Source organism: Bombina bombina, chromosome 5 (genome assembly GCF_027579735.1).
Source record: "Bombina bombina isolate aBomBom1 chromosome 5, aBomBom1.pri, whole genome shotgun sequence".
NCBI lineage: Eukaryota > Metazoa > Chordata > Amphibia > Anura > Bombinatoridae > Bombina > Bombina bombina.
Genome location: NC_069503.1, coordinates 1106948775 through 1106976497, shown reverse-complemented (window position 1 = coordinate 1106976497; position 27723 = coordinate 1106948775). Strand labels below are relative to the sequence as shown.

The 27723-nt window shown below is 40.3% G+C and overlaps 1 protein-coding gene across 2 annotated transcripts in view; it reads right to left on the bottom strand.

The window, feature by feature from the left end:
- DENND3 (DENN domain containing 3) overlaps positions 1-27723 on the bottom strand; it is a 322502-nt gene that overhangs the window by 160682 nt on the left and 134097 nt on the right. For both annotated transcript variants that reach the window (XM_053715396.1, XM_053715397.1), the window contains 3 exons: positions 26260-26402; positions 24895-25006; positions 23503-23622 (listed from right to left, as the gene is read on the bottom strand). In XM_053715396.1, coding sequence (XP_053571371.1) covers positions 23503-23622; positions 24895-25006; positions 26260-26402 — 375 coding nt within the window. The remainder of the gene's footprint in view (positions 1-23502; positions 23623-24894; positions 25007-26259; positions 26403-27723) is intronic.

The following is a 27723-nucleotide window of genomic DNA, read 5'->3' as shown; positions in this document are numbered from 1 at the left end:
GTAAAGCCCCCGGTCCAGACGGATTTTCCCCAAAATTCTACCACCTGCTCAAAACCCAACTAAGTCCCCATCTACTGCTGATGTACAACTCCATAGATGAAGGGTGTAGTTTCTTGAAGTCTCTCCTTGAGGCTACGATATCGGTAATCCCAAAACCAGGTAAAAATGTAGAACAGGTCACTAGCTATCGCCCAATATCCCTGATAAACATTGATATTAAGTTGTACGCAAAACTATTAGCAATTAGATTAAACAAAATTCTCCCCTCCCTCATCCACACTGACCAAGTTGGTTTTATTCCTGAACGTGAAGCTAAGGATAATACTATTAGAGTCCTACAGACCATATTTATTGCTAATACTCTCAAAACTCCCTAAATCCCACTCTCCACAGACGCTGAGAAGGCCTTTGACAGGGTGGACTGGGACTTTCTTTGGGCCATGCTGTCAAGGTTTGGATTCTCTAACACTCTAATATCCCGCATACAAGCTCTATATAATAACCCATCTGCTAGTATTTACGCCAACAGTACGCTATCTTACAAAATAACCATTAGAAATGGTACACGTCAGGGATGCCCGCTTTCCCCCCTGCTCTTCGCCATGGTGGTGGAGGCCTTTGCAACGAGAATTAGAGAAAACATTCAAATACAGGGAATCACTTTTGCCGAGACCCCACAGAAGTGCCTACTTTACGCAGACGACATTATATTTACTATCCGCTCCCCGACTATCTCCCTACCTGCCCTCCTCATAGAATTACAGAATTATAAGAGAGTCTCAAACTTCTCTATTAATATGGAGAAATCCATGTTGATACCATTGAACCTGTCAAAAGAAGACCTCTGCTTTAACTCTACTCACACCACTTTCCCCATAACAAATAAATTACGCTACTTAGGAATAGACATTACCCCCAAACACTCAGACTTATATGATCTCAATTACATCCCTCTACAGGAGCAATCTCGGATCACATTAGAGATATGGCAGAAACAGGGACATCTCTCCTGGTTAGGGAGGATTAACGCAATAAAAAACATAATTTATGCTTACCTGATAAATTCCTTTCTCCTGTAGTGTAGTCAGTCCACGGGTCATCATTACTTATGGGATATTAACTCCTCCCCAACAGGAAGTGCAAGAGGATCACCCAAGCAGAGCTGCTATATAGCTCCTCCCCTCTACGTCACACCCAGTCATTCGACCGAGAACCAAACGAGAAAGGAGAAACTATAGGGTGCAGTGGGAACTGGAGTATAATTTAAAATTTAGACCTGCCATAAAAAACAGGGCGGGCCGTGGACTGACTACACTACAGGAGAAAGGAATTTATCAGGTAAGCATAAATTATGTTTTCTCCTGTTAAGTGTAGTCAGTCCACGGGTCATCATTACTTATGGGATACCAATACCAAAGCTAAAGTACACGGATGACGGGAGGGACAGGCAGGATCTTTATAGGGAAGGAACCACTGCCTGAAGAACCTTTCTCCCAAAAACAGCCTCCGAAGAAGCAAAAGTGTCAAATTTGTAAAATTTGGAAAAAGTATGAAGAGAAGACCAAGTTGCAGCCTTGCAAATCTGTTCAACAGAGGCCTCATTCTTAAAGGCCCAAGTGGAAGCCACAGCTCTAGTAGAATGAGCTGTAATTCTTTCAGGAGGCTGCTGTCCAGCAGTCTCATAGGCTAAACGTATTATGCTACGAAGCCAGAAAGAGAGAGAGGTAGCAGAAGCTTTTTGACCTCTCCTATGTCCAGAATAAACGACAAACAGGGAAGAAGTTTGGCGAAAATCTTTAGTTGCCTGTAAATAAAATTTCAGGGCACGGACTACATCCAGATTGTGTAGAAGTCGTTCCTTCTTTGAAGAAGGGTTAGGACACAATGATGGAACAACAATCTCTTGATTGATATTCCTATTAGTGACTACCTTAGGTACGAACACAGGTTTAGTACGCAGAACTACCTTGTCTGAATGAAAAATCAGATAAGGAGAATCACAATGTAAGGCCGATAACTCAGAGACTCTTCGAGCCGAGGAAATAGCCATTAAAAACAGAACTTTCCAAGATAACAATTTGATATCAATGGAATGAAGGGGTTCAAACGGAACACCCTGTAAAACGTTAAGAAATAAATTTAAGCTCCATGGTGGAGCAACAGTTTTAAACACCGGCTTAATCCTGGCCAAAGCCTGACAAAAAGCCTGAACGTCTGGAACCTCTGACAGACGTTTGTGTAAAAGAATGGACAGAGCTGAGATCTGTCCCTTTAAGGAACTAGCAGATAAACCCTTTTCTAAACCTTCTTGTAGAAAAGACAATATCCTAGGAATCCTAACCTTACTCCATGAGTAACTCTTGGATTCGCACCAATGTAAGTATTTACGCCATATTTTATGGTAAATCTTTCTGGTAACAGGTTTCCTAGCCTGTATTAAGGTATCAATTACTGACTCCGAAAATCCACGCTTTGATAAAATCAAGCGTTCAATCTCCAAGCAGTCAGCTTCAGAGAAATTAGATTTTGATGTTTGAAAGGACCCTGAATCAGAAGGTCCTGTCTCAGAGGCAGAGACCAAGGTGGACAGGATGACATGTCCACTAGATCTGCATACCAGGTCCTGCGTGGCCACGCAGGCGCTATTAGAATCACCGATGCTCTCTCCTGTTTGATCCTGGCAATCAATCGAGGAAGCATCGGAAAGGGTGGAAACACATAAGCCATCCCGAAGGTCCAAGGTGCTGTCAAAGCATCTACCAGGACCGCTCCCGGGTCCCTGGACCTGGACCCGTAACAAGGAAGCTTGGCATTCTGGCGAGACGCCATGAGATCTATATCTGGTTTGCCCCAACGTCGAAGTATTTGGGCAAAGACCTCCGGATGAAGTTCCCATTCCCCCGGATGAAAAGTCTGACGACTTAGGAAATCCGCCTCCCAGTTCTCCACTCCTGGAATGTGGATCGCTGACAGGTGGCAAGAGTGAGACTCTGCCCAGCGAATTATCTTTGATACTTCCATCATCGCTAGGGAGCTTCTTGTCCCTCCTTGATGGTTGATGTAAGCTACAGTCGTGATGTTGTCCGACTGAAACCTGATGAACCTCCGAGTTGTTAACTGAGGCCAAGCCAGAAGGGCATTGAGAACTGCTCTCAATTCCAGAATGTTTATTGGAAGGAGACTCTCCTCCTGAGTCCATGATCCCTGAGCCTTCAGGGAATTCCAGACAGCGCCCCAACCTAGTAGGCTGGCGTCTGTTGTTACAATTGTCCAGTCTGGCCTGCTGTAGGGCATCCCCCTGGACAGATGTGGCTGAGAAAGCCACCATAGAAGAGAATTTCTGGTCTCTTGATCCAGATTCAGAGTAGGGGACAAATCTGAGTAATCCCCATTCCACTGACCTAGCATGCACAATTGCAGCGGTCTGAGATGCAGGCGTGCAAAGGGTACTATGTCCATTGCCGCTACCATTAAGCCGATTACCTCCATGCATTGAGCCACTGACGGGTGTTGAATGGAATGAAGGACACGGCAAGCATTTTGAAGCTTTGTTAACCTGTCTTCTGTCAGGTAAATCTTCATTTCTACAGAATCTATAAGAGTCCCCAAGAAGGGAACTCTTGTGAGTGGTAAGAGAGAACTCTTCTCTTCGTTCACCTTCCACCCATGCGACCTTAGAAATGCCAGTACTAACTCTGTATGAGACTTGGCAGTTTGAAAGCTTGACGCTTGTATCAGAATGTCGTCTAGGTACGGAGCCACCGAAATTCCTCGCGGTCTTAGTACCGCCAGAAGAGAGCCCAGAACCATTGTGAAGATTCTTGGAGCCGTAGCCAACCCGAATGGAAGAGCTACAAACTGGTAATGCCTGTCTAGGAAGGCAAACCTTAGATACCGGTAATGATCTTTGTGAATCGGTATGTGAAGGTAGGCATCCTTTAAATCCACTGTGGTCATGTACTGACCCTTTTGGATCATGGGTAAGATTGTCCGAATAGTTTCCATTTTGAACGATGGAACTCTTAGGAATTTGTTTAGGATCTTTAAATCCAAGATTGGTCTGAAGGTTCCTTCTTTCTTGGGAACCACAAACAGATTTGAGTAAAACCCTTGTCCGTGTTCCGACCGCGGAACCGGATGGATCACTCCCATTAGTAAAAGATCTTGTACACAGCGTAGAAACGCCTCTTTCTTTATCTGGTTTGTTGACAACCTTGAAAGATGAAATCTCCCTTTTGGGGGAGAGGCTTTGAAGTCCAGAAGATATCCCTGAGATATGATCTCTAACGCCCAGGGATCCTGGACATCTCTTGCCCAAGCCTGGGCGAAGAGAGAAAGTCTGCCCCCCACTAGATCCGTTCCCGGATCGGGGGCCCTCAATTCATGCTGTCTTAGGGGCAGCAGCAGGTTTTCTGGCCTGCTTGCCCTTGTTCCAGGTCTGGTTAGGTTTCCAGCCTTGTCTGTAGCGAGCAACAGCTCCTTCCTGTTTTGGAGCAGAGGAAGTTGATGCTGCTCCTGCCTTGAAGTTACGAAAGGCACGAAAATTAGACTGTCTAGCCCTAGGTTTGGCTCTGTCTTGAGGCAGGGCATGGCCTTTACCTCCTGTAATATCAGCGATAATTTCTTTCAAACCGGGCCCGAATAAGGTCTGCCCCTTGAAAGGTATGTTAAGTAATTTAGATTTAGAAGTAACATCAGCTGACCAGGATTTTAGCCACAGTGCTCTGCGTGCCTGAATGGCGAATCCGGAATTCTTAGCCGTAAGTTTAGTTAAATGTACTACGGCATCAGAAATAAAAGAATTAGCTAGCTTAAGGGTTTTAAGCTTGTTTGAAATCTCATCTATTGGCGCTGAGTCAAGGGTCTCTTCCAGAGACTCGAACCAAAATGCGGCCGCAGCCGTGACAGGCGCAATACATGCAAGGGGTTGCAATATAAAACCTTGTTGAACAAACATTTTCTTAAGGTAACCCTCTAACTTTTTATCCATTGGATCTGAAAAGGCACAGCTATCCTCCACCGGGATAGTGGTACGCTTAGCCAGAGTAGAAACTGCTCCCTCCACCTTAGGGACCGTCTGCCATAAGTCCCGTGTGGTGGAGTCTATTGGAAACATTTTTCTAAATATAGGAGGGGGGGAAAAGGGTACACCGGGCCTATCCCACTCCTTGGTAATAATCTCTGTAAGCCTCTTAGGTATAGGAAAGACGTCAGTACACGCCGGTACCGCATAGTATCTATCCAGCCTACATAATTTCTCTGGGATTGCAACGGTGTTACAATCATTCAGAGCCGCTAATACCTCCCCTAGCAGTACACGGAGGTTTTCTAGTTTAAACTTAAAATTTGAAATGTCTGAATCCAGTCTATTTGGATCAGATCCGTCACCCGCAGAATGAAGCTCTCCGTCCTCATGTTCTGCAAACTGTGACGCAGTATCTGACATGGCCCTAGTATTATCAGCGCACTCTGTTCTCACCCCAGAGTGATCTCGCTTACCCCTAAGTTCTGGCAATTTAGACAAAACTTCAGTCATAACATTAGCCATGTCCTGTAGAGTGATTTGTAATGGCCGCCCTGATGTACTTGGCGTTACAATATCACGCACCTCCCGAGCGGGAGATGCAGGTACTGACACGTGAGGCAAGTTAGTCGGCATAACTTCCCCCTCGTTGTCTGGTGAATGATGTTCAACATGTACAGAGTGACTTTTATTTAAAGTAGCATCAATGCAATTAGTACATAAATTTCTATTGGGCTCCACCTTGGCTTTTACACATATAGCACAGAGATATTCCTCTGAGTCAGACATGTTTAACAAACTAGCAATTAGACTAGCAAGCTTGGAAATACCTTTCAACTAAATTTACAAGTAATATGTAAAACGTACTGTGCCTTTAAGCAGCACAGAAAAAACTATGACAGTTGAATAACAATGAACCGGATTAGTTATAAAAACCAAAATTTTCCCGGTAAAAGCATAAAATTAGCAAATTATTGCACTCATTAGCAATGGATGACTAACCCTTAATATCAGAAAAAACGTATTAACATTTAAAATATAAGCGTTTTTTATCACAGTCAAAGCACAATCTCACAGGTCTGCTGTGAGTGATTACCTCCCTCAAAATAAGTTTTGAAGACCCCTGAGCTCTGTAGAGACGTTCCGGATCATGCAGGGAGAGAAAACAGACTTGTGACTGAATTTCTAATGCGTAGCAAAAGCGCCAAAATAGGCCTCTCCCACTCACACACAACAGTGAGGGAAGTTCAGTGAAACTGTTTTTAATTAAAAATAAACGACAGCCATGTGGAAAATAACGCCCAAAACAATTTTTCACCAAGTACCTCAGATAATTAAACGATTTAACATGCCAGCAAACGTTTAAAATCTAATTATATGAAATGTCATTAAAAAGCCTGCTGCTAGTCGTTCACACTGCAAGTTAGGCTAAAAGTTATATGCATACAGTATTGTCCCAGTGAAGTGCCATTCCCCAGAATACTGAAGTGTAAACATATATACATATCAGCCTGATACCAGTTGCTACTACTGCATTTAAGGCTGAACTTACATTATATCGGTATTGGCAGTATTTTCTCAGTCAATTCCATTCCTTAGAAAATAATATACTGCAACATACCTCTTTGCAGGTGAACCTGCCCGCTGTCCCCTGATCTGAAGTTTACCTCACTCCTCAGAATGGCCGAGAACAGCAAAATGAATCTTAGTTACGTCCGCTAAGATCATACAAAACTCAGGTAGATTCTTCTTCAAATTCTGCCTGAGAAGAAACAACACACTCCGGTGCTGTTTAAAATAACAAACTTTTGATTGAAGATATAAAAACTAAGTATAATCACCACAGTCCTCTCACACATCCTATCTATTAGTTGGGTGCAAGAGAATGACTGGGTGTGACGTAGAGGGGAGGAGCTATATAGCAGCTCTGCTTGGGTGATCCTCTTGCACTTCCTCTTGGGGAGGAGTTAATATCCCATAAGTAATGATGACCCGTGGACTGACTACACTTAACAGGAGAAATGTCTCTCCTTTCTAAATTCCTATATTTATTCCAAACCCTCCCTCTAGATCTACCCTCTATGTTTTTAACAAAGCATTAAAAACTGTTTGAGTCTTTTGTCTGGGCGCAGAAAAGAACTAGGGTCTCTAAACACAACCTATACCTTAGCAGAGAGGACGGCGGTTTGGGAGCTCCAAACCTGCTTACTTATTATGCAGCACATATTGCACGCATCACTGCATGGAAGCACGCACAGCCTAATAAACCTTGGGTTCACCTAGAAAATCACCTAACGGGAAACCATAATCTTGGTGATCTGTGTTGGATTCCACCCAAACATAGGCCACCCAACGTATATACAAACTATTTTGTCGCAGCCACACTACGGACATGGGACAGAGTTCTGACCACTGACAAAGTAATTTCAAGCCAAGTATCCCCCCTAACACCTCTTCTAAATAACGCTATCCTTTTGCAGGCAGGTAGCATACCTACCCCGGTTATAGCCGACTCCCCCTCTAATGTCCCAGTACATATGATCTTAAATAAAGGGCTAGTTCGCCCACAGGCAGAGGTCTCACAGTTGCTGGGGCCTCCATTCCATCTCTGGTTTCCTTATCTGTCCAAGCGAGACATGCAATAGTCACCAGCCCCCACAATACAGCACTCACCAGATGTCTCACCCCTTTCGAGACACTTTGTAATACCCCCTCTATGTCTAGGTCCCATATCTCTATAATTTATAAATTACTTAGAGGTTCTTTGCCTTCCAAAAAAAACATCTTTTATAGCTAAATGGGAAAAAGAACTAGATATCAATATATCAGTCACTCAATGGAGTCATATATTCTCAGAGACTATAAAAGTCATCACTGTCATTAGCAATCATAGAGATGAATTATAAGCTGCTCTTTAGGTGGTATATGACCCCACATCGTCTTCACAGCATATTCCCAAATTCCTCTCCCCTGTGTTGGAGACACTACGGAGGAAGAGGTACCTTGTCTCATATTTGGTGGTCTTGCCCTCCATTGCAAAATTACTGGAAAGATATAGCTAAATGGATAGATACAACCTTAGTGTTTCAGTCACACTGTCCCCTACCATGGTATTGCTAAATAACACTCCAAATATTCCATGTAAATATCGGAAAAAACTTCTACAATGTATGTTTAATTGCGCTAAACGCTTGATACCAAGATTTTGGAAGAAATGTCAAACCCCTGATTTCATGATGTGGGAGAGAGAGGTAAATCATGTTCTAGCCTTGGAAAAAATACATTACGTCTTTATGGGAAAACAGGACTTTATTGCAGATATGTTGTTCATATGGGAACAAAGGTAAATGGGGCGACATCAACAACCCTCACAAACATCTTTTGATTTTTATTATGTATAAAAACTTGTAAATTGCTTTGAGAATAGTTGTCTGGTACACGGTTATTTAGAACCTTATGGTTAATTTTCATATGCTGAGCTCACCTGTTCTAAGACACAACAGTAACTACCTGGGTTTAATTATATCCGATGTATGTAGAAATTTTACATAAGATTGTTATCTCTGTACACTTGTTAAAAAAACTTAATAAAAAACATTTAATACAAAAAAAAAAGAAAACAGATTGTGTCTGCTACCCTAGATCAAAGTCAGCATTAACAGTATTAAATACAAGTAACACACAAGCAAAAAAAAAAAAAAAAAAATTATGCTTACCAGATAAATTTCTTTCTTTCCTGGCAGGGAGAGTCATCAACTTCATTCATTACAGTTGGGAATATCAACAACTGGCCACCAGGCGGAGGCAAAGACACCCCAGCAAAAGGCTATAAATATTCCTCCCACTTCCCCTACATCCCCAGTCATTCGGCCGAGGAAACAAGGAAAAGTAGGAGAAACATTAGGGTATAGAGGTACCTAAAGAAAAGAAAAAGGGAGCCGCCCCAAACAAAGGAAAACCATGGGCGGGGTCGTGGACTCTCCCTGCCAGGGAAAAAAGGAATTTATCTGGTAAGCATACATTTTGTTTTCTTTCCAAAAGGCAGGGAGAGTCCACGACTTCATTCATTACTGTTGGGAACCAATACCCAAGCTCCAGAGGACACTGAATGAATAAAAGATGGGAGGGCAAAAGAAGAATGCAGACCCTAATCTGAGGGCACCACTTTTAATCAGAAAGCTGCTTCAGCTGAAACAAAAACATCTAATTTATAGAATTTTGAAAAAGTATGCAAATAGGACCATGTCGCTGCCTTACAAATCTGATCTATAGAGGCTTCGTTTTTAAAAGTCCAGGAGGAAGAAACCGCCCTAGTGGAATAAGTAGTTATCCTCTCAGGAGGCTGTTGTCCAGCCTTCTCATAAGCCAAACGGATGTTACTCTTCAACCAAAATGTCACAGTGGTCTTCTGGCCCTTTTGTCTACCAGCATATAAAACAAAGAAGAGGATTATCTGAAATCCTTAGTTGCCTGGAGATAAAAAATTTAAAGCACGCACAAATTCTAAATTGTGAAGCAATCGTACCTTCGAGGAAGGAGGATTAGGACAAAGGGAAGGAACAAAAATCTCTTGATTGATGTTGCAATCCGAAACCACCTTAGGAAGAAAACTTAACTTGGTACGTAAAACATAATTTATGTAAGAACTTACCTGATAAATTCATTTCTTTCATATTAGCAAGAGTCCATGAGCTAGTGACGTATGGGATATACATTCCTACCAGGAGGGGCAAAGTTTCCCAAACCTTAAAATGCCTATAAATACACCCCTCACCACACCCACAATTCAGTTTAACGAATAGCCAAGAAGTGGGGTGATAAAAAAGTGCGAAAGCATATAAAATAAGGAATTGGAATAATTGTGCTTTATACAAAAAAATCATAACCACCACAAAAAGGGTGGGCCTCATGGACTCTTGCTAATATGAAAGAAATGAATTTATCAGGTAAGTTCTTACATAAATTATGTTTTCTTTCATGTAATTAGCAAGAGTCCATGAGCTAGTGACGTATGGGATAATGATTACCCAAGATGTGGATCTTTCCACACAAGAGTCACTAGAGAGGGAGGGATAAAATAAAGACAGCTAATTCCTGCTGAAAATAATCCACACCCAAAATAAAGTTTAATAAAAAAACATAAGCAGAAGATTCAGACTGAAACCGCTGCCTGAAGTACTTTTCTACCAAAAACTGCTTCAGAAGAAGAAAATACATCAAAATGGTAGAATTTAGAAAAAGTATGCAAAGAAGACCAAGTTGCTGCTTTGCAAATCTGATCAACCGAAGCTTCATTCCTAAACGCCCAGGAAGTAGAAACTGACCTGGTAGAATGAGCTGTAATCCTCTGAGGCGGAGTTTTACCCGACTCAACATAGGCAAGATGAATTAAAGATTTCAACCAAGATGCCAAAGAAATGGCAGAAGCTTTCTGGCCTTTTCTAGAACCGGAAAAGATAACAAATAGACTAGAAGTCTTTCGGAAAGACTTAGTAGCTTCAACATAATATTTCAAAGCTCTAACAACATCCAAAGAATGCAATGCTTTCTCCTTAGAATTCTTAAGATTAGGACATAATGAAGGAACCACAATTTCTCTACTAATGTTGTTGGAAATCACAACTTTAGGTAAAAATTCAAAAGAAGTTCGCAACACCGCCTTATCCTGATGAAAAATCAGAAAAGGAGACTCACAAGAAAAGAGCAGATAATTCAGAAACTCTTCTGGCAGAAGAGATGGCCAAAAGGAACAAAACTTTCCAAGAAAGTAATTTAATGACCAATGAATGCATAGGTTCAAAGGGAGGAGCTTGAAGAGCTCCCAGAACCAAAATCAAACTCCAAGGAGGAGAAATTGACTTAATGACAGGTTTTATATGAACCAAAGCTTGTACAAAACAATGAATATCAGGAAGAATAGCAATCTTTCTGTGAAAAAGAACAGAAAGAGCAGAGATTTGTCCTTTCAAGGAACTTGCAGACAAACCCTTATCTAAACCATCCTGAAGAAACTGAAAAAATTCTCGGCATTCTAAAAGAATGCCAAGAAAAATGATGAGAAAGACACCAAAAAATATAAGTCTTCCAGACTCTATAATATATCTCTCTAGATACAGATTTACGAGCCTGTAACATAGTATTAATCACAGAGTCAGAGAAACATCTTTGACCAAGAATCAAGCGTTCAATCTCCATACCTTTAAATTTAAGGATTTCAGATCCTGATGGAAAAAAGGACCTTGTGACAGAAAGTCTGGTCTAACGGAAGAGTCCATGGTTGGCAAGAGGCCATCCGGACAAGATCCGCATACCAAACCTGTGAGGCCATGCCGGAGCTACCAGCAGAACAAACGAGCATTCCTTCAGAATCTTGGAGAGATTACTCTTGGAAGAAGAACTAGAGGCGGAAAGATATAGGCAGGATGATACTTCCAAGGAAGTGATAATACATCCACTGCCTCCGCCTGAGGATCCCGGGATCTGGACAGATATCTGGGAAGTTTCTTGTTTAGATGAGACGCCATCAGATCTATTTCTGGAAGTTCCCACATTTGAACAATCTGAAGAAATACCTCTGGGTGAAGAGACCATTCGCCCGGATGCAACGTTTGGCGACTGAGATAATCCGCTTCCCAATTGTCTACACCTGGGATATAAACCGCAGAGATTAGACAGGAGCTGGATTCCGCCCAAACCAAAAAAATTCGAGATACTTCTTTCATAGCCAGAGGACTGTGAGTCCCTCCTTGATGATTGATGTATGCCACAGTTGTGACATTGTCTGTCTGAAAACAAATGAACGATTCTCTCTACAGAAGAGGCCAAAACTGAAGAGCTCTGAAAATTGCACGGAGTTCCAAAATATTGATCGGTAATCTCACCTCCTGAGATTCCCAAACTCCTTGTGCCGTCAGAGATCCCCACACAGCTCCCCAACCTGTGAGACTTGTATCTGTTGAAATTACAGTCCAGGTCGGAAGCACAAAAAGAAGCCCCCTGAATTAAACGATGGTGATCTGTCCACCACGTTAGAGAGTGCCGAACAATCGGTTTTAAAGATATAAATTGAGATATCTTTGTGTAATCCTTGCACCATTGATTCAGCATACAGAGCTGAAGAGGTCGCATGTGAAAACGAGCAAAGGGGATCGCGTCCGATGCAGCAGTCATAAGACCTAGAATTTTCATGCATAAGGTTACCGAAGGGAATGATTGTGACTGAAGGTTTCGACAAGCTGAAATCAATTTTAGACGTCTCTTGTCTGTTAAAGACAGAGTCATGGACACTGAATCTATCTGGAAACCCAGAAAGGTTACCCTTGACTGAGGAATCAATGAACTTTTTGGTAAATTGATCCTCCAACCATGATCTTGAAGAAACAACACAAGTCGATTTGCATGAGATTCTTCGAATGAGAAGACTGAGCAAATACCAAGATAATCGTCCAAATAAGGAAATACCAAAACCCTGTTCTCTGAATACAGAAAGAAGGGCACCGAGAATCTTTGAAAAAAATTCTTGGAAGTGAGGCTAGGCCAAACGGTAGAGCCACAAAACTGGTAATGCTTGTCTAAAAAGAGAATCTCAGACACTAAAAATGATCTGGATGAATCGGAATATGCAGATACACATCCTGTAAATCTATTGTAGACATATAATGCCCTTGCTAAACAAAAGGCAGAATAGTCCTACAGTAACCATCTTGAATGTTGGTATCCTTACATAACGATTCAATATTGATAGATCCGGAACTGGTCTGAAGGAATTGACCTTCTTTGGTACAATGAAGAGATAAAATAAAACCCTAGTCCCTGTTCCAGAACTGGAACTGGCATAATTACTCCAGCCAACTCTAGATCTGAAACACATTTCAGAAATGCTGAGCCTTGCTGTGTTAACTGGGACACGGGAAAGAAAAAAATCTCTTAGCAGGAGGCCTTAACTTGAAGCCAATTCTGTACCTTTCTGAAACAATGTTCTGAAACCAGAGATTGAGAACGGAATTGATCCAAATTCCATTGAAGAAAACGTAATCTGCCCCATACCAGCTGAACTGGAAAAAGGGCCGCACCTTCATGGGTACTTAGGAGCTGACTATAGGTTTCTATAAGGCTTGGATATATTCCAAACTGGAAATAGTTTCCAAACTGATACCGCTCCTGAGGATGAAGGATCAGGCTTTTGTTCCTTATTATGAGAAAAAGAACGAAAAAATGATTATTACCCTGGAAAGAAAGGGAAAACAAAGTTGACTTAGAAGACATATCAGCATTCCAAGTTTAATCCATAAAGCTTTTCTAGCTAAAATAGCTAGAGACATATACCTGACATCAACTCTAATGATATCAAAAGATGGTATCACCAATAAAATTATTAGCATGTTATAGAATAATAATAATGCTATAAAATTATGATCTGTTACTTGTTGCACTAAAACTTCTAACCAAAAAGTTGAAGCTGCAGCAACATCCGGTAAAAATATAGCAGGTCTAAGAAGATTACCTGAACATAAGTAAACTTTTCTTAGAAAGGATTCAATTTTCTTATCTAAAGGATCCTTAAATTTAGTACTATCTGCCGTAGGAATAGTAGTACATTTTAGCAGGAATAGAGACAGCCCCAAACCTTAGGGATTTTGTCCCAAAAAACTCTAATCTGTCAGATGGCACAGGATATAATTGCTTAAACGTTTAGAAGGAGTAAAAGAATTACCCAAATTATTCCATTCCCTGGAAATTACTTCAGAAAAAGCATCAGGGAGATTAAACACTTCTGGAATAACTACAGGAGATTTAAAAACCCTATTTAAACGTTTAGATTCAGTATCAAGAGGACCAGAATCCTCTATATCTAAAGCAATTAATACTTCTTTAAATAAAGAACGAATAAATTCCATCTTGAACAAATACAAAGATTTATCAGCATCAACCTCTGAGACAGAAACCTCTGAACCAGAAGAACCATTATCAGTATCAGAATGATGATGTTCATTTAAAAATTCATCTGAAAAAAAGAGAAGTTTTAAAAGACTTTTATGTAAACTAGAAGGAGAAATAACAGACATAGCCTTCTAAATGGATTTAAAAAATAAATTATCGGGAACACTCTGAAAATTAGATGTTGACGGAACAGCAACAGGTAATATAACAGTACTAAAGGAAATTTTATCTGCATTAATAAGTTTGTCATGACATGCAATACAAACAACAGCTGGAGAAACAGATACCAAAAATTTATAGCAGATACACTTAGCTTGGTAGCTCCAGCCCCGGGCAGTGATTTTCCTGAAGTATCTTCTGACTCAGTTGCAACGTGGAACATCTTGCAATATGTAATAGAAAAAACAACATATAAAGCAAATTGAACAAAATCCTTAAATGACAGTTTCAGGAATGGGAAAAAAATGCCAGTGAACAAGCTTCTAGTAACCAGAAGCAATAAATAATGAGACTTAAATAATGTGGAGACAAAAGCGACGCCCATATTTTTTTAGCGCCAAACAAGACGCCCACATTATTTGGCGCCTAAATGCTTTTGGCGCCAAAAATGAAGCCACATCCGGAACGCCGACATTTTTGGCGCAAAATAACGTCAAAAAAATGACGCAACTTCCGGCGACACGTATGACGCCGGAAACGGAAAATAATTTTTGCGCCAAAAAAATCCGCGCCAAGAATGACGCAATAAAATGAAGCATTTTCAGCCCCCGCGAGCCTAACAGCCCACAGGGAAAAAAGAGTCAAATTTTTGAAAGGTAAGAAAAAATGATTAATTCAAATGCATTATCCCAAATATGAAACTGATTGTCTGAAAAATAAGGAAAGTTGAACATTCTGAGTCAAGGCAAATAAATGTTTGAATACATATATTTAGAACTTTATAAACAAAGTGCCCAACCATAGCTTAGAGTGTCACAGAAAATAAGATTTACTTACCCCAGGACACTCATCTACATGTTTGTAGAAAGCCAAACCAGTACTGAAACGAGAATCAGCAGAGGTAATGGTATATATAAGAGTATATCGTCGATCTGAAAAGGGAGGTAAGAGATGAATCTCTACGACCGATAACAGAGAACCTATGAAATAGACCCCGTAGAAGGAGATCACTGTATTCAAATAGGCAATACTCTCCTCACATCCCTCTGACATTCACTGCACGCTGAGAGGAAAACCGGGCTCCAACTTGCTGCGGAGCGCATATCAACGTAGAATCTAGCACAAACTTACTTCACCACCTCCATCGGAGGCAAAGTTTGTAAAACTGAATTGTGGGTGTGGTGAGGGGTGTATTTATAGGCATTTTAAGGTTTGGGAAACTTTGCCCCTCCTGGTAGGAATGTATATCCCATACGTCACTAGCTCATGGACTCTTGCTAATTACATGAAAGAAAACTGCCTTATCCGCATGGAAAACCAGATAAGGGGGCTCACACTGTAAAGCAGAAATCTCAGAGCCCCTGCGAAGAGGCAATGGCCAACAAAAATAGAACCTTCCAGGATAGAAGTTTAAGATCAACAGAATGCAAAGGCTCAAAACGGAGCTAGCTGCAAAAACACGAAGAACCAGATTAAGGCTCCATGGAGGAGCAACAGGTTTAAATACAGGCCTGATTCTAACCAGAGCCTGAACAAAGGACTGTACATCAGGAAGGTCTGCTAATCTCTTGTGCAGTAGGACCGATAAGGCAGAAATCTGACCCCTCTCTGAGCTGGCTGACAGACCCTTTTCCAACCCATCCTGAAGAAAAGCCAGAATTCGAGCAACTTTCACTTTATGCCAGGAAAAAAACATAATTTATGTAATTACTTACCTGATAAATTCATTTCTTTCATATTAGCAAGAGTCCATGAGCTAGTGACGTATGGGATATACATTCCTACCAGGAGGGGCAAAGTTTCCCAAACCTCAAAATGCCTATAAATACACCCCTCACCACACACACAAATCAGTTTAACGAATAGCCAAGAAGTGGGGTGATAAGAAAAAAGTGCGAAAGCATAAAAAATAAGGAATTGGAATAATTGTGCTTTATACAAAAAAAATCATAACCACCACAAAAAAGGGTGGGCATCATGGACTCTTGCTAATATGAAAGAAATTAATTTATCAGGTAAGTTCTTACATAAATTATGTTTTCTTTCATGTAATTAGCAAGAGTCCATGAGCTAGTGACGTATGGGATAATGACTACCCAAGATGTGGATCTTCCACGCAAGAGTCACTAGAGAGGGAGGGATAAAATAAAGACAGCCAATTCAGCTGAAAATAATCCACACCCAAAATAAAGTTTAAATCTTATAATGAAAAAAACTGAAATTATAAGCAGAAGAATCAAACTGAAACAGCTGCCTGAAGTACTTTTCTACCAAAAACTGCTTCAGAAGAAGAAAACACATCAAAATGGTAGAATTTAGTAAAAGTATGCAAAGAAGACCAAGTTGCTGCTTTGCAAATCTGATCAACCGAAGCTTCATTCCTAAACGCCCAGGAAGTAGAAACTGACCTAGTAGAATGAGCTGTAATCCTTTGAGGCAGAGTTTCACCCGACTCGACATAAGCATGATGAATTAAAGATTTCAACCAAGATGCCAAAGAAATGGCAGAGGCCTTCTGACCTTTCCTAGAACCGGAAAAGATAACAAATAGACTAGAAGTCTTTCGGAAATTCTTAGTAGCTTCAACATAATATTTCAAAGCTCTAACTACATCCAAAGAATGCAATGATCTCTCCTTAGAATTCTTAGGATTAGGACATAATGAAGGAACCACAATTTCTCTACTAATGTTGTTAGAATTCACAACCTTAGGTAAAAATTTAAAAGAAGTTCGCAACACCGCCTTATCCTGATGAAAAATCAGAAAAGGAGACTCACAAGAAAGAGCAGATAATTCAGAAACTCTTCTAGCAGAAGAGATGGCCAAAAGAAACAAAACTTTCCAAGAAAGTAATTTAATGTCCAATGAATGCATAGGTTCAAACGGAGGAGCTTGAAGAGCCCCCAGAACCAAATTCAAACTCCAAGGAGGAGAGATTGACTTAATGACAGGTTTTATACGAACCAAAGCTTGTACAAAACAATGAATATCAGGAAGATTAGCAATCTTTCTGTGAAAAAGAACAGAAAGAGCAGAGATTTGTCCTTTCAAGGAACTTGCAGACAAACCTTTATCCAAACCATCCTGAAGAAACTGTAAAATTCTAGGAATTCTAAAAGAATGCCAGGAAAAATGATGAGAAAGACACCAAGAAATGCAAGTCTTCCAGACTCTATAATATATCTCCCTAGATACGGATTTACGAGCCTGTAACATAGTATTAATCACAGAGTCAGAGAAACCTCTTTGACTAAGAATCAAGCGTTCAATCTCCATACCTTTAAATTTAAGGATTTGAGATCCGGATGGAAAAAAGGACCTTGCGACAGAAGGTCTGGTCTTAACGGAAGAGTCCACGGTTGGCAAGAGGCCATCCGGACAAGATCCGCATACCAAAACCTGTGAAGCCATGCTGGAGCTACCAGCAGAACAAACGAGCATTCCTTCAGAATCTTGGAGATTACTCTTGGAAGAAGAACTAGAGGCGGAAAGATATAGGCAGGATGATACTTCCAAGGAAGTGACAATGCATCCACTGCTTCCGCTTGAGGATCCCTGGATCTGGACAGATACCTGGGAAGTTTCTTGTTTAGATGAGAGGCCATCAGATCTATTTCTGGAAGTCCCCACATTTGAACAATCTGAAGAAATACCTCTGGGTGAAGAGACTATTCGCCCGGATGTAACGTTTGGCGACTGAGATAATCCGCTTCCCAATTGTCTATACCTGGGATATGAACCACAGAAACTAGACAGGAGCTGGATTCCGCCCATACCAGAATTCGAGATACTTCTTTCATAGCCAGAGGACTGTGAGTCCCTCCTTGATGATTGATGTATGCCACAGTTGTGACATTGTCTGTCTGAAAACAAATGAACGATTCTCTCTTTAGAAGAGGCCATGACTGAAGAGCTCTGAAAATTGCACGGAGTTCCAAAATATTGATTGGTAATCTCACCTCCTGAGATTCCCAAACCCCTTGTGCTGTCAGAGACCCCCACACAGCTCCCCAACCTGTAAGACTTGCATCTGTTGAAATTACAGTCCAGGTCGGAAGAACAAAAGAAGCCCCCTGAACTAAACGATGGTGATCTGTCCACCACGTCAGAGTGTCGTACAATCGGTTTTAAAGATATTAATTGAGATATCTTTGTGTAATCCCTGCACCACTGGTTCAGCATACAGAGCTGAAGAGGTCGCATGTGAAAACGAGCAAAAGGGATCGCGTCCGATGCAGCAGTCATAAGACCTAGAATTTCCATGCATAAGGCTACCGAAGGGAATGATTGTGATTGAAGGTTTCGACAAGCTGAGATCAATTTTAGACGTCTCTTGTCTGTCAGAGACAAAGTCATGGACGCTGAATCTATCTGGAAACCTAAAAAGGTTACCCTTGTCTGAGGAATCAATTAACTTTTCGGTAAATTGATCCTCCAACCATGATCTTGAAGAAACAACACAAGTCGATTCGTATGAGATTCTGCTAAATGTGAAGACTGAGCAAGTACCAAGATATCGTCCAAATAAGGAAATACCACAATACCCTGTTCTCTGATTACAGACAGAAGGGCACGAGAACCTTTGTAAAAAGCTGTTGCTAGGCCAAACGGCAGAGCCACAAACTGGTAATGCTTGCCTAGGAAAGAGAATCTCAGAAACTGATAGTGATCTGGATGAATCGGAATATGCAGATATGCATCCTGTAAATCTATTGTGGACATATAATGCCCTTGCTGAACAAAAGGCAGGATAGTCCTTATAGTTACCATTTTGAATGTTGGTATCCTTACATAACGATTCAATATTTTTAGATCCAGAACTGGTCTGAAGGAATTCTCCTTCTTTGGTACAATGAAGAGATTTGAATAAAACCCCAGCCCCTGTTCCAGAACTGGAACTGGCATAATTACTCCAGCCAACTCTAGATCTGAAACACATTTCAGAAATGCTTGAGCCTTCGCTGGATTTACTGGGACACGGGAAAGAAAAAATCTCTTTGCAGGAGGCCTTATCTTGAAGCCAATTCTGTACCCTTCTGACACAATGTTTTGAATCCAAAGATTGTGAATTGAATTGATCCAAATTTCTTTGAAAAATCGTAATCTGCCCCCTACCAGCTGGGCAGGAATGAGGGCCGCACCTTCATGTGGACTTGGGAGCTGGCTTTGATTTTCTAAAAGGCTTGGATTTATTCCAGACTGGAGATGGTTTCCAAACTGATACCGCTCCTGTGGGTGAAGGATCAGGTTTTTGTTCCTTATTGTGACGAAAGGAACGAAAACGATTATTAGACCTAAATTTACCTTTAGATTTTTTATCCTGTGGTAAAAAAGTTCCTTTCCCTCCAGTAACAGTTGAGATAATAGAATCCAACTGAGAACCAAATAATTTATTACCCTGGAAAGAAAGGGAAAGCAAAGTTGACTTAGAAGACATATCAGCATTCCAAGTTTTAAGCCATAAAGCTCTTCTAGCTAAAATAGCTAGAGACATATACCTGACATCAACTCTAATGATATCAAAGATGGCATCACAAATAAAGTTATTAGCATGTTGAAGAAGATTAACAATGCTATGAGAATTATGATCTGTTACTTGTTGCGCTAAAGCTTCTAACCAAAAAGTTGAAGCTGCAGCAACATCCGCTAAAGATATAGCAGGTCTAAGAAGATTACCTGAACATAAATAAGCTTTTCTTAGAAAGGATTCAATCTTCCTATCTAAAGGATCCTTAAAGGAAGTACTATCTGCCGTAGGAATAGTAGTACGTTTAGCAAGAGTAGAGACAGCCCCATCAACCTTAGGGATTTTGTCCCAAAATTCTAATCTGTCAGATGGCACAGGATATAATTGCTTAAAACGTTTAGGAGTAAATGAATTACCCAAATTATTCCATTCCCTGGAGATTACTTCAGAAATAGCATCAGGGACAGGAAAAACTTCTGGAATAACTACAGGAGTTTTAAAAACCTTATTTAAACGTTTAGATTTAGTATCAAGAGGACCAGAATCCTCTATTTCTAACGCAATTAAGACTTCTTTAAGTAAAGAACGAATAAATTCCATTTTAAATAAATATGAAGATTTATCAGCATCAACCTCTGAGACAGAATCCTCTGAACCAGAGGAACCATTATCAGAATGATGATGTTCATTTAAAAATTCATCTGAAAAATTAGAAGTTTTAAAAGACCTTTTACGTTTACTAGAAGGAGGAATAACAGACATAGCCTTCTTAATGGATTTAGAAACAAAATCTCTTATATTAACAGGAACACTCTGAGTATTAGATGTTGACGGAACAGCAACAGGTAATGTAACATTACTAAAGGAAATATCTGCATTAACAAGTTTGTCATGACATTCATTAAAAAAAACAGCTGGAGGAACAGATACCACAAGTTTACAGCAGATACACTTAACTTTGGTAGATCCAGCACCAGGCAGCGTTTTTCCAGAAGTATCTTCTGACTCAGTGTCAATCTGGGACATCTTGCAATATGTAATAGAAAAAACAACATATAAAGCAAAATTGATCAAATTCCTTAAATGACAGTTTCAGGAATGGGAAAAAATGCCAGTGAACAAGCTTCTAGCAACCAGAAGCAATAAATAATGAGACTTAAATAATGTGGAGACAATACTGACGCCCATATTTTTTTAGCGCCAAAAAAGACGCCCACATTATTTGGCGCCTAAATGCTTTTGGCGCCACATCTGGAACGCCGACACTTTTGGCGCAAAAAAACGTCAAAAATGACGCAACTTCCGGCAACACGTATGACGCCGGAAACAGAAAAAAAAATTTTGCGCCAAAAAAGTCCGCGCCAAGAATGACGCAATAAAATGAAGCATTTTCAGCCCCCGCGAGCCTAACAGCCCACAGGGAAAAAAGTCAAATTTTAAGGTAAGAAAAAAATTGATTTATTCATATGCATTATCCCAAATATGAAACTGACTGTCTGAAATAAGGAACGTTGAACATCCTGAGTCAAGGCAAATAAATGTTTGAATACATATATTTAGAACTTTATATAAAAGTGCCCAACCATAGCTTAGAGTGTCACAGAAAATAAGACTTACTTACCCCAGGACACTCATCTACATGTAGTAGAAAGCCAAACCAGTACTGAAACGAGAATCAGCAGAGGTAATGGTATATATAAGACTATATCGTCGATCTGAAAAGGGAGGTAAGAGATGAATCTCTATGACCGATAACAGAGAACCTATGAAATAGACCCCGTAGAAGGAGATCATTGAATTCAAATAGGCAATACTCTCCTCACATCCCTCTGACATTCACTGCACGCTGAGAGGAAAACCGGGCTCCAACCTGCTGCGGAGCGCATATCAACGTAGAATCTAGCACAAACTTACTTCACCACCTCCATAGGAGGTAAAGTTTGTAAAACTGATTTGTGGGTGTGGTGAGGGGTGTATTTATAGGCATTTTGAGGTTTGGGAAACTTTGCCCCTCCTGGTAGGAATGTATATCCCATACGTCACTAGCTCATGGACTCTTGCTAATTACATGAAAGAAACATGTTCCTCACACCAGTGTAGGCAAGTGCGGCGAGTAACAGGCTTGCGAGCCTGGATCAGAGTATCTATGACTCTCTCAAAAAAACAAAAAAACAACCTCTTTTGGATAAGACTAGGGGGCCGATTTATCAATGTCTGTCCGACATGATACGCTGCAGCGTATCATGTCCGACAGACATCGCTGAATGCCGACAGCATACGCTGTCTGCATTTAACATTGCACAAGCAGATCTGGTGAACTGCTTGTGCAATGCCGCCCCCTGCAAGGGTGTCAATCAACCCGATTGTAAAGGATTAGGCGGATTGATGTCCACAGCCTCAGAGGCAGCGGACCAGTTAAGGAGCAGTGGTCTGAAGACCGCTGCTTCATAAGTGCTGTTTCTGGTGAGCCTAGAGGCTCGCGCAGTAACAGAGGCATCAGGGGCCATTTGCCCCTTGATAAATAGGCCCCTAGGCGTTTGATTTCCACGCAGAGAATCGCAGAGAATCTAGATTTAGATGCAGGAATGGTCCCTGCATTAGAAGATCCGCTAGGGACGGTAGCCTCAATGGAGGGGAGGAGGACATCCTCACCAGATCTGCGAACCATGTTATTCACAGCCAAGATGGCGCTATTAGAAATACTGGAGCTAGTTCCAGCTTGATGCGAGCATTGACTCGAGGTATCAACAATATAGGACTGAATTTGATATCTCCCGCAGTTACAAACTTCCCTGCCGTAGCGTTACAGGAGGAAGCTGCACCCGATCACATGGTGCGCAAGTCAGGGACTGCCCCCCACTCTAGTCAAAAGCGCGCAAAGATAATTTCAGCTGTGCATCGCTGAAGAAATAAAAAAAATTCCCCTGCGTCAATTTGCCATAATAATAAAAAAGCCTCTCATGAGCCAGACCAGATACACAAAGTGCTTCGTTGGCAAAAGGCAGCACACCATGTTTTCCCCAACTGCTCATAAGATCCCAATCAACTACGGAGGAGATTGTCCCCAGATCTTTAAAATATTCAAATAATGTCACACTGTGACTATTAGGTCCTTACAGCCATCTTCAAGATACATAGCCTCCTAGGTATATTTCCCAGATTAACATATAAACAGACTTGCCCTCCAGGGTCAGTGCTGTGGAGCAGACACAGCGTCTCAAGGTGCAACACTCTCTCCTCAACATTGCCAGAAAGTGACCTGAGTGAAATAAAGGGAAACAGTGTAAAACACTAACACTGGTTCCCCAAGGGGTTGTTAGATTGAATAGCTAGATATGACACAGAGCACAATCCCTGTCACATCCAGCTGCTAACATTCACCACTACTCTCACGGAGAGCTTTATATGGCTACATAAAAAAACCTTGTCCTCTCTTGAAGGTAAAATCCCCATTAAAGGACTCTTCATTTCTTCTAACACTTTCTCTGCCACCTCCTTTAGTGACAAAAGGCAAAGAATGACTGGGGGGATAGGGGAAGTGGGAGGGATATTTAAGCCTTTGGCTTGGGTGTCTTTGCCTCCTCCCGGTGGCCAGGTGGTGATATTCCCAACAGTAATGAATGAAGTTGTGGGCTTTCCCTACCTTTGGAAAGAAATCATTATTTCATGAGCATGAAATTGCTGGATATTTATGAAGAAAAAAAAACAAAAAAAACTTGTAAAATGTAACAAAGTGAGTCTTTAGCCATTGATGAATCACTTTATAAGTAGCAATGCTGAACACTAAATACTCATTACTAAGCTGGGTATTTGTAATCAGCACTAAAATAAGGAAAACACTGACGGCTCATGAGATTTTTATTACCGTACAGTATTTCATTATGTTAAAGAAAACAACACAATAACCGTTACCTGTAAAATCTGCTTTGGTGTAAAGCAGAGAAATGGCAGATGAAGATCCAAATCAATTATTGGGCTGTCTGGATCTTCTCGAGATGGGAAAACGATCTGAAGTGGTTTCATACTGAACACCTGAAAAGAGAATTAGATTTAATTTCACTGTCAGGTCCCATATACAAAAAAATTGAGCACTCCACATAACCATGTGATGATCTGATACCTCAAAACTCATACATTTACATCACCTACCGCGGCTACAATTATTGAGACGGTAAATTCAAAATAAAACGTTCATGATTCAGACAGAGAATGTAATTTAAAAAAACTTTTGTGCTTCTTTTATCTAATTTGTTTCATTCTCTTGGTATCCTTTGTTCAAAAGCAGCAATACGCTACTGGAAGCTAGCTGGTGATTCGTGGCTGCACATATAGGCCTCCTGTCATGTTCAGCTAGCTCCCAGTAGTGCATTGTTGCTACTTTAACAGATACAAAGAGAATGAAACTAATTTTTATATTGGAAAGTTATTTAAAATTGTGTGCTCTGTCTGAAACAAGAAAGAAAAGTGAAGTTTCATGTACCAATAATAATTTATAAGCAGTAGTGATACTAACACAGTAGTATGTGAAGGTTTCTATTCATATCCAGCAGCAAGATGGACAAAACACATCCCTTGGTATTTTTGTCCGAGTGTGCGTGGCCTCGGGAGTGCTCTGGATATCTGCTCATCTAGGTTATTGAGAAATTTTGTGTAAAGCTTTAGGTATAGCTATAATTACATAGCCTCTCTGAATAATGTTTTGGTATGTATAAGTAATGAATCTTTTTTTCTCTGATCCACACACTAATTATTGCTAGAATGCTTAGTATGCTAATTATAGAGCAGTTGCTACAACAACCCTTGGACAGTTGTTTGTTATAGTGCAAATTAATGTTTGACCTACTTACCTGAGGAAAGGGAGACTATACCGAATCATCACTATAAGAAACTGCACAATCTTGGAAGAGCAGTGAGTGCCAGCCTCTCTATTTTGCAATATCAACCCTTGCAGACACCCTAGCAGTTCATTCATAAGGGAGTGTGTTGGATGTCAATATATAAAAAAAAACAAAATACACACACAGGACCTTTTTAGCAGGCGCACCACCCGGCTGATTCTACTGACCACCTGGCTAAAAATTAGCCAATATTAAAAAGGTTACATTTTTATAGCACAAATGATCCTTAAATACATGTTAAAATATACAATTAATTTGTGCTTTGGATAGCTGAAAATTATACAATAATATTACAAAATATTACATTGCCCCCCACCCGGCTGTACTTCTATACATACAGATGTTCTCAAGATGGGACAGTAATAATGCTTATTGTAAATGGCAAAGAGGAAGGTGAGGAAATTACCAGATGTAGTGGCCCTGGGGGTAGACTAGGTATAAGGGCCAACTTTGCTGAAAAGTCTTTAAGTCGGTCATCAGTCTCAAGATCTTTGCAGGATTTATGTTGTACTAAAAAGCTACAAAAATAAGAGATACATTTTTAAACAAATTAAACGTGCAACAAAAAAAAGGAAATACTATTGGTAAAGGGATATTAAAAGGATATGAAACCCAAAAATGTTCTTTTGTGATTCAGACAGAGCATACAATTTTAAGAAAGTTTCCAATTTATTTCTATTATCGAATTTGCTTAGTTCCCATGATATTCTGTGTTGAAGAGATATCTAGGTAGGCATCTGGAGCAGTAAATGGCAGGAAATAGTGCTGCCCTCTAGTGTTCTTGCATATGGATAACATTCTTGCAAAACTGCTGCCATATAGAATATATAGAACAAAGAAAATTTGGTAAGTAAATTAGAAAGTTGTTTAAAATTGCATACTCTATCTAAATCATGACAGAAATATTTTTTGTAAAAAGCAGACTGTGTAAAAAATAAAATCAACACTACAATATACTTGCTTTTTTGCAAAATGAGCACTTACAAATTCTCACTGTAGCCACTGCCCCTTAGAAATATTAGAGAGCCGACATGTTGGTAACTAAAGTTGCATTCTGTTCTCTTCTGAGCATGGGCACATCTAACTCCCTGTATATTAAGTATTCACTAAACAGTAAGCCAGCTCATGTTACTCTAGATTATGTATCAAATTAAAAAGGTACATGAAACCCATTTTTTTTATTTCATGATTCAGATAGAGCATGTTATTTTAAACAACTTTCTAATTTACTTATATCATCATTTATCTTGGTTTTGTTGAAAAGCAGAGACGTATGCTTAGAAGCCAGTGATCCAGATGCCTACCTAGGTATCTCTTCAACACAGAATATCATGGGAATTTAACGTCTCTTTAATTCTCACGTTCTAATTTACGTATATTATCACATTTTCTTTGTTTCCTTGGTATTTTGGGGGGGATGTAAGCTCAGGAGCGTGCACGTGTCTTAAGCACTATATGGCAGCAGTTTTACAAGAATGTTATCCATTTGCAAGAGCACTAGATGGCAGCAATATTTCCTGCCATGTGGTGCTCCAGATGTCTACCTAAGTATCTCTTCAATAAATAATATCTTATCAACAAAGCAAATTTGATAAAGTAAAATTGCAAAGTTTTTTAAAAATTGTATGCTCTGTCTGAATAACCAAAGAAAATTCTTGAGTTTCATATCCCTTTAACTGCAAAAAAAACATTCAAAATAAAAAAATCAGGCCAAAGATAAAATGTGCGTTGTATAAAAATACTAAGAAACCATAAGATGATTTTAGCTTACCAAGAAAGGCAATCCTTTAGAGCATTGTAGTACGGATAGCGAGATATAACACATATGGCAAAAGGAATGAAGGTGTTGTAGGATTTTGTGGTTGGAATAGAGGAATCCCAATATGCCTGTCCGTTGTAAAAGCTGGCCATTTCCTAAAGACAATCATAAAACAAAATTTATGCTTACCTGATAAATTTATTTATTTCCGGGCATGGAGAGTACATGACGTCATTCCAATTACTAGTGGGATATTCAACTCCTGGCCAGCAGAAGGAGGCAAAGAGCACCCCAGCAAAGCTGTTAAGTGTAACCTCCCTTACCCATAATCCCCAGTCATTCATCCAAAGGAAAATGGAAAAAGAAGAAACACAAGTGTGAAAAGGTGCCTGAGGTTTACTAAAAAAAAAAAAAAACAGCAGAATTATAATTAATGAGAGGACGGGGTAGTGGACTCTCCATGCCATAGGAAAGAAAACAAAATTTATGCTTACCTGATAAATTTCTTTCCGGGCATGGAGAGTCCACAACGTTATTCCAATTACTAGTGGGAACCAAAACCCGAGCTAGAGAACACCGAATGAATAGGGAGGGAGAACAAGACAGGAGGACCTAAACAGAAGGCACCACCGCCTGAAGAACCTTTCTCCTAAGAGGCCTCAGCCGAGGAAAAAGTATCAAATTTTTAGAATTTGGAAAAAGTGTGCAGAGAGGACCATGTAGCTGCCTTGCAAATCTTTTCCACAGAAGCTTCATTTTTGAAAAACCAAGAAGAGGAGACAGCCCTAGTGGAATGAGCCGTAATTCTCTGAGGAGGCTGCTGTCCAGCAGTCTCATATGCAAAACGAATCAAACTTCTACACCAGAGACAAAAGAGTAGTAGAAAACAACAAACAGAGCAGAAGAAAGCAAAATTATTTAGTAGCTTGCAAGTAAAATTTTAGAGCATGCACAACAGCCAACTTATGCAAAAGACGTTCCTTATGAAAAGAAGGATTAGAACAAAAAGAAGGAACAACAATTTCCTGATTAATTTTTTGATCTGATACCACCTTAGGGAGAAACCCTAATTTAGTACGAAGGACCGCCTTATCTGCATGAAAAATAAGGTACCGGGAATCACACTGCAGAGCCGAAAGCTCAGAAACTCTGCAAGCGGAAGAAATAGCAAGGAGAAACAAAACCTTCCAAGATAACAATTTTATATCAACAACATGCATCGGCTCAAACGGAGCCTGCTGCAAAACTTAAGAACTAGATTAAGGCTCCAAGGAGGAGCAACAGGTTTAAACACAGGCCTGATTCTGACCAGGGCCTGTACAAAATTTTGAACATCTCGTAAGTAGTAAATCATCTGGTAAGTCGTAAAACGTTTGAAGGGTCAGATTTCTGAATAATCTATCCTCTTGCACAGAGTACTGACTGACAAACCTTTCTCCAGGCCATCCTGAAGAAAAACATAAATTATGCTTACCT